This window comes from Pungitius pungitius, chromosome 9, assembly GCF_949316345.1.
Source record: "Pungitius pungitius chromosome 9, fPunPun2.1, whole genome shotgun sequence".
NCBI classification, from domain to species: Eukaryota; Metazoa; Chordata; class Actinopteri; order Perciformes; family Gasterosteidae; genus Pungitius; species Pungitius pungitius.
In genome coordinates, this window is record NC_084908.1 from 13,699,980 (window position 1) to 13,713,548 (window position 13,569).

The following is a 13,569-nucleotide window of genomic DNA, read 5'->3' on the forward strand; positions in this document are numbered from 1 at the left end:
ATTTTACAAGAATGTAATAATCAAACCGAATTGCTAGGACTATGTGAATAGGTTATTTTTGACACGTCAATGCACCGCTCATTAAATCCCCTCACATTGTTGAGATCAATGCATTTGCGGCGTGGAAAAACGTTCAATATACTATTCTCTAAATCGAGCTCTTAGAATGTAGCCACCCAGTGTTAGTTATTTGAATCTGCTTACATTCAATAGAAGCGAATGTAAAGATGTGTGGCCGTTCTCTAATCTCTTCCATTTGCGCGTTTCTCGTAACATTATCCAGTTTTAAAGAACGAAAAAAACAAAACAACATTTTTCCACAGGCATCAACTTTTATTTGAATCTTAATCACTGCAGACAGATGTTCACCAGCCATCAATAAGGTATGCTGTGTTCTTCTGAATTAGTCCACATGGCTTAGTGGGTGTAGAATAAGAGGCTTTGTGAACTACACCGTGAATGACACATAACACTGACAGATTAATTTAGGTGCACTGTGATGATTAAAATCAAAACACATTTTACACACTATTACCAACGATGAACAATGTCCTCCTTAAAAAAGACTCTGTATGATCAACTTCACATTCATTTAATGTGTTAATTCATGTGTGACTCCGGTCACACAACAGTTTGATGGAAAAGGCAAAGTCCACTGTATAAGCCAACAGTGTAATACAGGCAACCACCGTTTCCATTATAACTAGTTCTGCAGTTTTGTTGGGGACTGTTTGTCCATGGTCTTTCAGCTGCAGAATCTTTTTAAAACAAATAACTGTGGCCGCCATGTAGAGCAACATCCCAATCAAGCTGAAGATGAACAATATTTTATCAAGAGGTAGAAAGCAGCGCCCAGCAAAGTCTCCTAGAATTACCACGAGTGTGACTAGAGACATGAAAACACACACGCTGTATGACACGCTGGAGACCCATAGCTGCCACCCCTGTGCAAAAGTAGGGATCCCACGGAAAACCTCCATAAGCAGGGGTATGACTTGACAACCTCCCCAGACTTGGAGTATCTTGAGAAGACCAGCCATGCTGCCCATGTAGCCTCTTTGTTCATGGGATTGGGTGCGAAGAACGTAGGACTCTAAGGTGTAGCCAAAGAAGGTGATACAGGAGGCCACAACAGCCACCACCAGGTGCGGTGTTGCGGGTTGACGATCCATGACGAGCCAAGGGAATACCACGGAGGCGCTTAGACACATGAGTGCCCCTAAAACGGCCACTGTCATAGTCAGGTTTTTCCAGGATATTGGGATAAGGCTATGAAACTGGATGATGCTAAGAAGGTGGATAAGGAGTGTAAGTGTGAAGAAGAAGCACCAGGAAAACATGCAGAAAATCCTCAATGTGTGGAAGTGTTGGTGGTTGGATGAATTTGTCTCTGCATGTTCCAGCGAGGCCACAAGGCTGAAGGTGGTGCCGCCGGATAAGACTTCCCATGTCCGCACTAAGAAAAGGGAACTGGTAAAGTCTCTCGTCTCCAGTACAATCACGGGCATTGCAAAAATGTCGAATGAGTGATCTTGTATCCAAGTGACAAGATTTCCAAGAAGCGTGTCAAATTGTACCTTAGTTTCAGTTCCACAAGATTGATCTTAAAAGAAAAATCTTCTAATGCAAAAGCATTGTCAACACGCTAATTGCATTCCCAAAATATCTGAAGAATAGTCCAGTATATTCCATTGAAACAGTCCCTTCCAAAAAATGTTCACTTCAGCCATCAGGTATCTGACAAACAAATGAAGTATGCCTTCTTTGTGTTCTGTTCACATGGGCATCATCCTTTTACATACGAAGTGAAACTTCAAAAAAGTATCTCTTGGAACATATTTTGCAGTGCTGCATCTGTAAAAACATGCCTCGCCTACTTCCTTTTTGAGGTTTCAGTAGTGCTTTCAGTCTGCAGGTAGGGGCAAATGACCACAATAAAAAAACGTACGCAAACAAGGTTATCTTCCTCCCACTCTCGATTCTCATGAAATGCAGTTCCCTTTTTTCTAAAATACACAGGCTCTCCTGGCTTGATAGGCATTAATCTGCCAACACTTTGACACAATTGTTGAAGGCATAAAATATGATCAGAGGTAGCCCTCTGAATGGTTGTTTGCATTGTGTCTGTAACAGCGTTTGTATTAAGTTAAAGTGAATTGATATGTTGAGTGCTGTGGTTCATTTGAGTGAAGAGTTGGACTTTTTGGATCTGCTTTATCCGCCCGAGCAAAGAAGCAGATATTGTGAAGAGCACCTTGTCTGTGTTTTCATTTCACAACACATAGAAATAGGTTTTAGTTGCTTGGCTGGAAATGAGTGTTTAGATGTCTGTGAGGGTGGCGGCAGCAAGTTGGAATAAATAGTCTTAAATAGGCAACACGAAGGCATGCATGTGTGCACCTATGCTTCTGTATAGATTCATGTATTTGTTGGCAATACATTCCTTGTGTGTGTGTATGTACACAAGCACAAAGAGGCCTCTCGAAGATCACAACCAATCACTTTGCTCTGTGTATTGGCACACCTGTGGTCTGTGTTAAAAATAGACTTAAGATACATCAATTCCCTCTAGTTCAGAAACCTGTGTTTAGACAGAAGGGAGAAGACATACTGCTCAGAGACCATAACTGATCAGTGCTGACCACAGAATCATGGCCATGTATATTCATATTCATGTCAAAAACTTAATAAATGTTTGGATGCCACTAGTGAAGACTCATTTTAAATAAATAATCCACCATAAAACAGATTCCTTATGATGGCGAGATGGCATCTCTCTGAGTTTGGAGCATTTATAATTTGTTTTCTTGATCCTGTTACTTTAGTTCTTCATTATTTTCAAAAGGAATTTACCAACATAAATTGTATAATTATTTCAAAGGAATTTTTAATAAGATTGAAGATTTGCTGTGTCCCATTTCTAGTCATTTCCTCATGGCACTAGTGCCCCCCTGTGGCAATAATATAGATTTCAGATGATTAGAGTAGAGATGGGAGGCTTCCTGTAGTGCTGGATGAGCAGCAGCAGAGGGTGAACTTCTTCATCTTAACATGAAACCATGTCTGTACTAACTGTACCTCTATCAGAAAACAAGGTAACAACCCTCACAACAATCCTGATCATAAAGCAGATGCATATGGACAGAGGTGGAAAGTAACGAATTACATTTATTCGCGTTACTGTAATTGACTAGTTTTTTTGTGTACTTCTACTTTTAAAAGTATTTTTTTTAATCTGTATTTTTTGTTTGAAGTATTGTACTTCGCTACATTTTAAATGCTATCCGTTACTGAGTAAAAAAAATGCAAAGAAAAAAAAATGCTAAGGAAAAATAAATCGCATTTAAAATGTTGTATTGGATGATCTGCACTAAAATCATCTCTTTCATTTTTATTTTATTATTTTTCGCTATTACACTTTAATTTGTAAAGGTCTTCCTTCAAATTAAAAACAACTAGATTGAGATTTATTTTCCCTTGTCTTTTTTAAACTGCACTAGAATCCTGCACTCAACCGAGCAGTTAAAAAGTAACTCAGTTACTTTTACTCTGAGTACATTTTTAATGAGCTACTTTTTACCTTTACTTGAGTAAATTTTTAGACTGATAAGTAAAATTTTACTGAAGTAAAGTTAAGTAACAGTACTTTTACTTGAGTACAACATGTTGTTACTCTTTCCACCTCTGCATATGGATACGTAGTGTGTGGGTGTAAATTATGTGCTTCAAGTATATTTTGATGTTCGTACTTTAAGTAAAAAATAAATATGTAATTTGCAGTATTTTTACGCTTCAGCACTTTTCCTTAAGTTAATGATGTGAGTACTGATTCAACAACGTGTTATAGAAATTGTTTGGATTTTAAAGGCTTTTTTTGTATTAGTAATATTATAGATGTTTTTTGTCATGATGAGATACACAAAACCTTACACGATAAACATTCACATCTATAGAGACACCTACAGAGAACCTGTAGTGCTAAAAAGCTGTTTTTATATTTAAAATAAGCCCAACCATAATGTTGCCATTGTGTCTTTGATTGATCTGTCGGATCTGTTTTTTGTAATAAGTGAACAGGGGCTGGAGGTGCAATCCTCCCAAATGGAATAAAAGTGTACTAAAAGAGCTACATTATATGTGCTTCAAATATTCAGAAGAACCACATTGAATTACTGTAGTTAAATATATATTTGTTAATTGCAAATAATGTGTTTGATTTTATTTTTATATGTAAAATGTCATACTCCTACGAAAAATAAGAAAAGATTTAGTTGTATAGCGGCCATTAAAAATAAGTCCCGAAATAAAAATAGATGCAGAGCATACACAAACAACTTTATTAAAATCAGGAGAAATCTAACAAAAGCAGCAACAACATTTGCAGTAATTCTTTTTTTTCAGGCTGCTTTTGTTTCGTTGTCATTGCTGAGATGTCTAGTTAATTATAATCAGTTGTGGCTTGTGTGGGGTGCTACTTAAACCCACCTAAAAGTTCCACTTACAAACTATGCTTCCTCATTCCAGTTACAATACTGCAGCTCTACGAGAAAAGGTGTCAAATAGGGGGTGGGGGGGTCATTGTTTCATGTGGTATAGAAGGGCTGCTAGCGTTCTGTGGAAATTGTAAGGTTATACGTCTTTGACTATTCCTACATAAAGCAGTCCACATACTTTGTTAAACAATAGTTAAAATATAGTTTGAGATTGCTCTATGTGTTTTCAGGGTGCAATGCATCTGCAAACTTGCAGCACTGACAGAGAGCACGCAGTGACACAGGAAGTGTTGTATCCATCTCTTCATGATTGTCACTGTTTTAAAGTTCCAACTTAGATTTTTAATCTAAACTACACGCATCTCCAAGACAGAATTCCACTTTGCGCCTAGCGGTGCGTAAAGTGCTCCGTTTGCCACGGGTCCCTCTTCTGTTTGACGCGTCGAGGAATCCCTCTGCACAGTTCTCCGCGCCTCGGTTAGTTTTAACACGAATGCAAAAAGCTCTCTCTATCGTCAAGCGCCTCTGTCTCTCCGACCTAACTGACTGCAGCACGCGGCGGTGTCAGGGGTCAGGGGTCAAAGCACACCGGAAGTAAACATAGTTGCGCTAACTGGGTTTAAACATTTATGACATTAATCTCGGCCACTATAATCACATTTTTAACTTTGACAGTTCTAGTTGTAAATTTTAAGCGACAATGGTGACGGCCTTTTTAAGCAGTTTATTGATTCTGTTGGTGTGTCCGGCTCTAATGCTGCTCCCCCAGCAGACTACGGAGAAGTAAAGTGCACTGGCCATGACAGACTGGTCAAAAATCTCCTAAATGTTGCTGCAGAAGGTTCTAAATGAAGGATCTAAATTTTAAAAAAAAGAGTTGGTTCATCCCCTTCTTGAACACAGCGTTGATGTTGTCTTCCAGTTCAGCCTGTGGTGGATTCCAAAGCTGCAAACTCTCACAGTTTAGCATGGTGACACGCGCTTTTGCATGTTTTTACACACACTCACGCCAAACATCCAATTTCTCACACAAAGAAAAATCTGATTTTGGGTCGAGACGCTGCCGAAGAAGAGTTACAAAGAGAGACAATGTCAGGGCGACAGGTCTGTAGTCGATCAATCTGAGCAGAAATTATGACGTGTGGTTCAATTAAGGACTCACTCTCTTCAACTTTAAATCTTGAAAGCAATTATTTGTTTGTGTTTGTGCGTGTGAACTTGATTTTGTGTGGTGAAGGTAAACTCCTTAAAGCTGTCATAACAAGCAGCAGGAAAGCACCTTGTTAACCTCGTGGTGTCCTGCATGCTCAAAACATCATGGCATTGTTTATTTAGGCTGCTCACAGAGCAGGCCAAGGCCGAAGTAAAGGACTCACTCTAAAGACTTTTCCAAACTGGGACCTCAGAAAAGCAGCTTCAAATCTCTTAAGCTTCAAATTTTAATAAGCTTAAATGTTAAAAGCTGGGATGGAGAAAAAAATATTCTGTGAGTTTAGCACCTTTAATTGTTTCATACTCAATCAGTGTATATATTTACTATGAACAGAAAGAGACAACCCAAAGAACAAATAATCTCATTAAATTGATCCAAAAAAGTACAAGTTATTAAAAAAAAACATAAATCGATGAATGTAAAATAGCACTTATGTTCCACACTTAATCATCAATGAGAGTAATCTTTTCTTTTGATGTCCCAACTAAGCAAGGGGCACCACAAAATATAATCATAGTGTACATAGTTTGTTACGAGTTAAACCTGCAATGATAGTATGGCTCTTTACAGTAACTTAGTGGACTTCTCTGAATACCTGCCACTATGGTTCCACTTTATTTCGAGCTACCTTTACAGCTTCCACATTTGATTAATTGAGCGTGATCACTAAAGACACAGTGGTAAATGTGTCAGATAAACAAAACTGAACTAACACCAAATGTGTGACATTGTGGTTCGAACGTGTATGGGAACTGACACACATTTACTCCGTGATGGTGAAAAGAAAGATAGAAATATGTTTAGCTAACAAGTGTATCATCTTTTGATGGTTTTTGCAACAACGGTTCATGATTACCATTTTAGGAAAATTATAGAAGTCTCATTCTCTTCTTATTGTGTTTTGTACTTTCAATTTTTCAGGGGTTCAAGTACTTGGGTGTCAGGTTCCCACAGCAGATTGAGAGGATATCGGTAGTGATGCAGGATTTTTACGAGGCTGCTGTGCTAAAGAGGTACACACATTAAGTTCCCACTGCACATATGCTCTAACTACCTGCAATGTGCTTGGAGAAGCGTTCTCCCTTACCTGTCTTTCTAAATGTGCACTGAGTAAGATCAAGCAATGATTTAAAACATTCAAATATAAACTTTCATACATCTGCAGATTGTAAAGAAGTAACATGTAACGTGAGATAGCAAGCGGCCTGCACAAAACACCAACTGGTATATCTCTACTTTTAACCCTTATGATGGCAGATACATTCACATTCATTATTTAGCTGACACTTTTATCCAAAGCGACTTACAATGAGTGCATTCAATCAATTGGGTACAGAACCAGAACCAAGTACAAATTGTTTGATAAAGCCAAACTACAACAGGAAGCTGTCTTAGCTTTCCACTGTGCTCATGTCATTGGGGCATTCCACCATTTAGGAGGCAGGACATCAAACTGTGGGAATTGTTTCTTCTGTGTTTAGCTCTTTTTTAGGGATCAACAAGCAGATGGGCAGAAGCAGAGCGAAGTGAGCGGGCAGGGACGTGGGGTTTTATTGAGTTCAGGAAGTAGACTGGACCTGATCTGTTCACCACACGCAAATACCAGTGTATCTACAGAAAAGAGCTTTGCATGCTTTCCTGCAAAAATGTAGTCTCCTGGCACGGAGGATAAATAAAAATCATTTTCATGTTCCTACCACATTGGTTTTAATCAATTGAAGTCACAAGAAAAATGACAATAGTTAAAATTAACTAAAGGTCATTACCACAAGTGAGATTATACGGTAGAAGTGCTACTTTCACAGCACGTCTGCCAATTGGTGAAATTGTCCATGTAATTTTTTAGCGGTTTGCTTCTTCATAGAAATTCTTTTTAGGCAATTACTGTACATGCAGGCACATTACGCACAGTGTCAGATATTCTCTACGCACACAGGCGAAAAGCAACGCAAACGCGCGCGCGCACACACAAATTATGGCTATAACGATCCAACAGGGACTGCGCGTCAGGTCTAGGCTTAAGTACTGTTGTAGACGATGATCCGGGCCAGATGTGTTGATTGCTTGATTTGGAACAGGTGGAAGCGGGAACTGGTGAGCCTGGACTTCCCGCCTTGTAATCGTTTCCCGGCAACCGGAAAAAGTTGCGTTCAACGATACCATACAAAGAGCGACAGACAAACAGGTAAACTTGTGTTTCTTTTTGGTTTAACCTTTTTATATCAGTGTGCAGTCTCTGCGGCATGAACTTGGATTTGTATGTGTAGAGTGTTTTTGATTACAAGTCAACCGAATGAGCCTTAAAGTGCATAAAAAATTAAATGAGAAGAAAATGTATCAAACGCAGAACAAACACTTGCAACCACTAACAGTCCAAAAAACATTGACAAACCGCAAACACATCCATATGGTTAAAAAGGAGGAAGATATGTGTGAATCACATGCACAGGCAATCAACGCTCCACCTCCACATTAACAGTATAACTTGAGTCAGATATCAGAGGTCATAGAACAGAGCTGGTGTCAACAGTCCCGGTGAGACCCCAGAGTATTGATTTGAGTTATCTAGCACATTGATATCAACATTGATCACCTTCTTTTGTGTCCATGTCTTTAACTTCCATTACTTTGTATTTTTCATCCACAGATGGCGAGGCTGTGGCATGTCCTGCTCCTGAGCTGGGCATGGAACCCTCTGTGTCTGTCTGTCAGTGTGGGCTTCATTGGTTCTCCACAACAATGTCAAAACGCTCACTTTGTCCCGGGTTACAACCTGGGAGGCGAAGGCTTCGACATCGTCAAAATGCAGCGGAAAGGTGCCTATGTCATCGACACGGAAACATGGAATCTCGGCAACGGCACTTGCAGAATGTTTAACAACAACTTCATGAATAGAGTGAGCCAGAAGGTCCCAGCTGCCGTGGAGGATTGGAGAGCCCTCCCAAAGTGCAGTCTAAAGATCTCCAGTCTGGTCTACAATTCGGCTGAAACTCTAGTCAATGACTCCACCTCAGCGGTGTCCAATAATTGGAAGATCGGCCTCACATTTCCTGTCGACCCTTCTCTTACTGTTAGTGTCGGTGTCGGATTCGGAGGTTCCCACTCCAAAGAGGCTACCTTTGCCATGCAAAAGTCAAAAGAAGACCGCTACACCTTTGTTCGCCATTCCGCTGACTGTACTGTATATAAGTGAGTATATGGACAGATTGTTGTCTTTTTGCCTCTACTATGCATTTATTTAGTCGATTGAGGTACAATTGTTTGTTTCATAGTCTCCTGGATAGAAAGCAATATGCAAACCATGTAATCAGTTATTAAAATTGGACTGTGATGGACTGTTGCTGATTAATACACTTTCTGTGCTCCACAGCTACAGAATGACAACAAATCCTCCACTGAGTCCGGACTTCAAATCTGCTGTGAGCTCCCTCCCACCCTATTCAAAGAAGACAAGGTCAAACTATCGCAGTCTGATTGACACATATGGTACACATTTCATAACACAGGTGTCTCTAGGTGGGCAAATAAAAGCAATCACTTCTGTCAAGACTTGCGAGGCGAGCATGCAGGGACTGTCGTCCACAGTCATTGCTGACTGTTTGTCAGTCGAGGCCTCTGTTGGCTTTGCAAATATAGCAAGCATCAAAGCAATGTATGAACACTGTCAGTCAGAGAAGAAGAAGTTAGGATCAACTCAAAGTTTCGGCACCATGTTTCGCGAGCGCCAGGCAGAAGTCATCGGTGGAGACATTTCGGGGGACATTCTATTTAATGGCCGGTCTAGCCCATCTGTCTATAGTCAATGGCAACGCTCACTGCAGACCTTACCTGATGTGGTCAAATACAGCATAAACCCGCTGCACACCTTACTGCCAATTGATCATTCTGCCCGAGCTGGACTGAAACAGGAGGTGGAGAAGTACATCGTGGAAAACGCAGTGTTAAAACAATGCTCAGAGGCCTGTCAGATTGGTCACAGATCCAGCAAAAGGGATCCCTGTGCTTGTGTTTGCAACAGTAATTCGCAGATCACGCATAACTGCTGTCCTGCTGGGAAAGGTCTTGCAACATTGAAGGTCTTTAGGCTCTATGCACGCGGGTTGTATGGTGATAAGTGGACCAAGACAGATGGTTCAGTGGAGGTGAAATATGGAGATCAGACTAAACGCACTGTCATCATTAGTAACAATGACAATCCTAGATGGTCCGAGACTTTTCAGTTTGGAACCGTTCGCGTCAACATGCGAAACAGACTTGAGTTCACAGTTTATGATGAGGACACTTACTGGAATAGTGATCAATTAGGCAAGTGCTCGTTTGAGTTGCGTAAGGGGAAACATAGTGACTCTTGCATGTTTAATCACGGCACCTTCTTCTTTTCGTATGAAGTTGAGTGTGCACCAAGTCTAGGCGGCGACCAATGTCAAGAATACATACCGTCCCCCATGAGTTCCTCTCTGGCCAAGGTCTTCCACACCAGAAACGGGATCCTTCTCGGGATGGCGAAGTATGCGAAACCAGTCGGTCCATCAGGTTCAGCAGTTGACATTGAGAGTGCTGAGAGTGCCGCTATTTGATTCGATAATGATCTTGAAAGTAGTTAATAGTATCTTTCACTCTGTTGCGCTATCTTTAACATTTAATCAAAATGCATGTGAAGATTGTGTTTTACAATCCACCATTTCTTCTGCTTCTTTCTTTGTTAATTACAAAATCTACCAATAAAGCATCCACAAAGACAACCCCAGTGTCCATCTGATTTAATCTTTAATGTTGATTTTGTGGTCTACATGTAACGTTGAAATGCATATTTATAAATGCAGAAGCTACCACAGAGAGTCCAAACTTCAGCTGAGAGTGCTCACAAATAAAAAAACATACATATAAACCTTTTCTGTACTCTGATATCTGTTGCTCCATCTCTTTAAGACAACTTTGATAGTTTTGTAGTGTGAATGATGAGCGGACATGTTTTTGTCATTGGTCAGCTGTTTAATTAAATCACTTGATAATAATTGCTGCTTTTCTCAAGTCACATCCCTTTTTATCGTTTCCCGACCAATATTTTTGCTCTGTGTATCGGCACACCTGTGCTCTGTGTTAAGAATAGACGGGTGATACATAATTTCCCTCGTGTCACGCTCTTGTTCAGAAACGTAGGTTTAGACATTAGACAGACTTTTCAAAGACAGAACCAATAAACAGTGCTAACCACAGAATCATGGCTATTTGCATTTGTATTCATTTGTCAAATGCGGTACTTCGTGGGAGGCCGAGGCAACAGACAAACAGCAACAAAAAAAACAAGTTGCAAAAGCTTGCATTGCCTGAAACCGATCATTTGCGGCGTTTCTGGTCTTTTTTCAGCGATTGCTGCCCAGGTAAAAACTGAAAATTATTTTGTGTTCTCAGGTCAAGTGAACAGGTACTATACATTATCGCATACACCCTGTAAAGACTCATTTAAAATGAGTAATCCACCATATCTAAAACCATATGGTGGCAAGATGGCATCTGTCTGAGCTTTGGAGCATTCACGATTTGTTGTCTTGATCCGGTTACTTTACTGCCTCATTATTTTCAAAAGGGATTTGACAACGTTGATTGTATAATTACGTCAAAGAGAACTCATTTCCTCATGGCACTAGTGCCCCTCTGTGGCAATAATATAGATTTCAGATGATTAGAGTAGAGATGGGAGGCTTCCTGTAGTGCTGGATGAGCAGCAGCAGAGGGTGAACTTCTTCATCTTAACATGAAACCATGTCTGTATTAACTGTACCTCAATCAGAAAACAAGGTAACAACCCTCCAATACTTACAACAATCTTTATCATGAAGCAGATGCATGTGGATACTTAGTGTGTGGGTGTAATTATATAAAGCGATGGAAAGTCACTGAATACATTAACTCAAGTGCCTACGAACTATTATGAGGGACTGTTTTGTGTTCTTTCCATTTTATGCTACTTAATCACACCACTGGTCTCCTACAGTGCAGAGCGGAATATTTTAATCTCTTCTCTATCATATCTATTAGATAAGTATACTTTACAGATGAAGATTATTAATACAATTTGTAATCAAATAATTGTTTATAATGTGTCATTAGGTTACATAACATGATTAGCAGGGAGAAAATCACAAGCCAGCTGTACATAAACTATTTAAATTCAGCTCCACCTTTGTCGGAGGTAAAGTCAACTATATGTACTAGATGCTGTACTTTATCGTCCAATAATGTAACAGTTCGAGGGTGTAGTTAGGCCCCACACGCAGCGTCCCTCGAACCCTGTAACATCCCTAAAGTGCCTTATTGATTTTTTTTAACACGGTTACCAGCGAAATTATAAATAGTAAGTAAATATCTGCCTTTCAGCACAAAATAGTTGTTGTCACCAAACGTTTTGTATCACATTTCATCGGTCTAAAGGAAAAATAGTCCCCGTACGTGCATATAAACAGCATTGGGTCCCGCACCATCTCCTTCATTCACATCGCTTATGACGTCCATCTTAATTGTCTGGTTGTGAAACCTCGCATTGCCTCAAAATGATCATTTGTGGGATTTCCTGGGGATTTCCGGCGATCGCCACAGAGCTAAAAGCTGAAATGTCACCTAACGGTCGCGCTAACGCTAAACTGTTACCTGGAGTGCGCAGTGATATGGAACGCTCGTGTCAATCGCTCAATAATGCAGCCCTGTGACTCACTCTCAACCAATCAGAACGCTGGATTTCATCTACCCGTGTTAGAATAACACATTAATGATGGAACAAAAATGTTAAGAAAGGGGCTTTCTGCATAATGAGTACTTTTCCTCATTGTGCTTGGAGTATATTTTGATGCTCGTACTTTAAGTAAAAAACAAATATGTAACTTGCAGTATTTTTACGCTTCAGCACTTTGATGATCTGAGTACTGATTCAGCAACGTGTTATAGCTATTGTTGCTGACTTGACATTCACATCCTAATATGTAATTTGGAATAACTAAAATATTAGTCCAAGAAGCACTAGTGCTGTTTTAAAATCTGTTTTTGTATTAGTAGTTTTATGGATGTTTTTGGTCATGAAAACCTTATACGGGAAAACATTCACACCTATAGAGAACCTAGAGTGCCAAAAGGAAGTATTTTATTTAAAAAAAGCCCAACCATAATGTTGCCATTGTGTCTTTGATTAATCTGTCAGACTTTTTGTAATAAGTGAACAGGTGCTGGAGGTGCAATCCTCCCAAACAGATGAAAAAGTGTACTAAAAGAGCTACATTATATGTTCTTCAAATATTCGTAAGAACCACACTGAATCACTAAAATATTTATCAAACTTTATCAAAATCCGAAAAAATCTAACAAAAGCAGCAAAGACATTTGCAGTAATTCTCTTTTTTTTGTTTCATAATTGTCATTGCTGAGATGTTCATGGTCTAATAATAATCAGGTTTGCTTGTGGGTGCTACTTAAACCCGCCTAAAATTCCACTTACAAACTATGCTTCCTCATTCCAGTTACAATACTGCAGCCACACGAGAAAAAGTGTCAAGTGGGGGGTAGTGGTGGGGGAGGCAAGGTTTGACATTTCGGTTCATGTGGTATAGAAGGGCTGCTAGCGTTCTGTAGGAATTGTCTTCTTAGTAAGGTTATAAGTCTTTGACTATTCATACATAAAGCAGTCAACACATTTTGTTAAACAATAGTTTGTGATTATTTCGCGCACCAGCCAAAATATAGATTGAGATTGCTCTATGTGTTTTCAGGTGGGATGCATCTGCAAACTTGCAGCACTGATACTGAGCACGCAGTTTTTGAGTAAAACAGGAAGTGTTGTATACATCTCCCCAGATGACTGCAACTCTTTTAACG

The 13,569-nt window shown here is 39.7% G+C and overlaps 1 protein-coding gene across 2 annotated transcripts; it reads left to right on the plus strand.

Annotated features, from left to right (window-relative positions):
- The first annotated feature begins 7,853 nt into the window (after positions 1-7,853).
- On the plus strand, positions 7,854-10,448 carry LOC119218625 (perforin-1-like). Of its 2 annotated transcripts, none has more exons than XM_037473201.2 (3): positions 7,854-7,891; positions 8,354-8,895; positions 9,077-10,448. In XM_037473201.2, the coding sequence occupies exons 2-3, from the start codon at positions 8,354-8,356 to the stop codon at positions 10,281-10,283; spliced, it is 1,749 nt and encodes a 582-aa protein (XP_037329098.2). In that variant the 5' UTR covers positions 7,854-7,891; the 3' UTR covers positions 10,284-10,448. The 2 variants fall into 2 exon arrangements, with proteins under 2 accessions (XP_037329098.2, XP_037329096.2); XM_037473199.2 differs by lacking the exon at positions 7,854-7,891 and adding an exon at positions 8,107-8,241.
- The last annotated feature ends 3,121 nt before the right edge of the window (positions 10,449-13,569 follow it).

Excerpts from the sequence above, each read along its gene's own strand:
- LOC119218625 (XM_037473201.2), top strand. The coding sequence starts at position 8,354 with ATGGCGAGGCTGTGGCATGTCCTGCTCCTGAGCTGGGCATGGAACCCT. Across the intron at positions 8,896-9,076 it reads GCTGACTGTACTGTATATAA|CTACAGAATGACAACAAATC; the intron begins GTGAGTATATGG and ends TGTGCTCCACAG.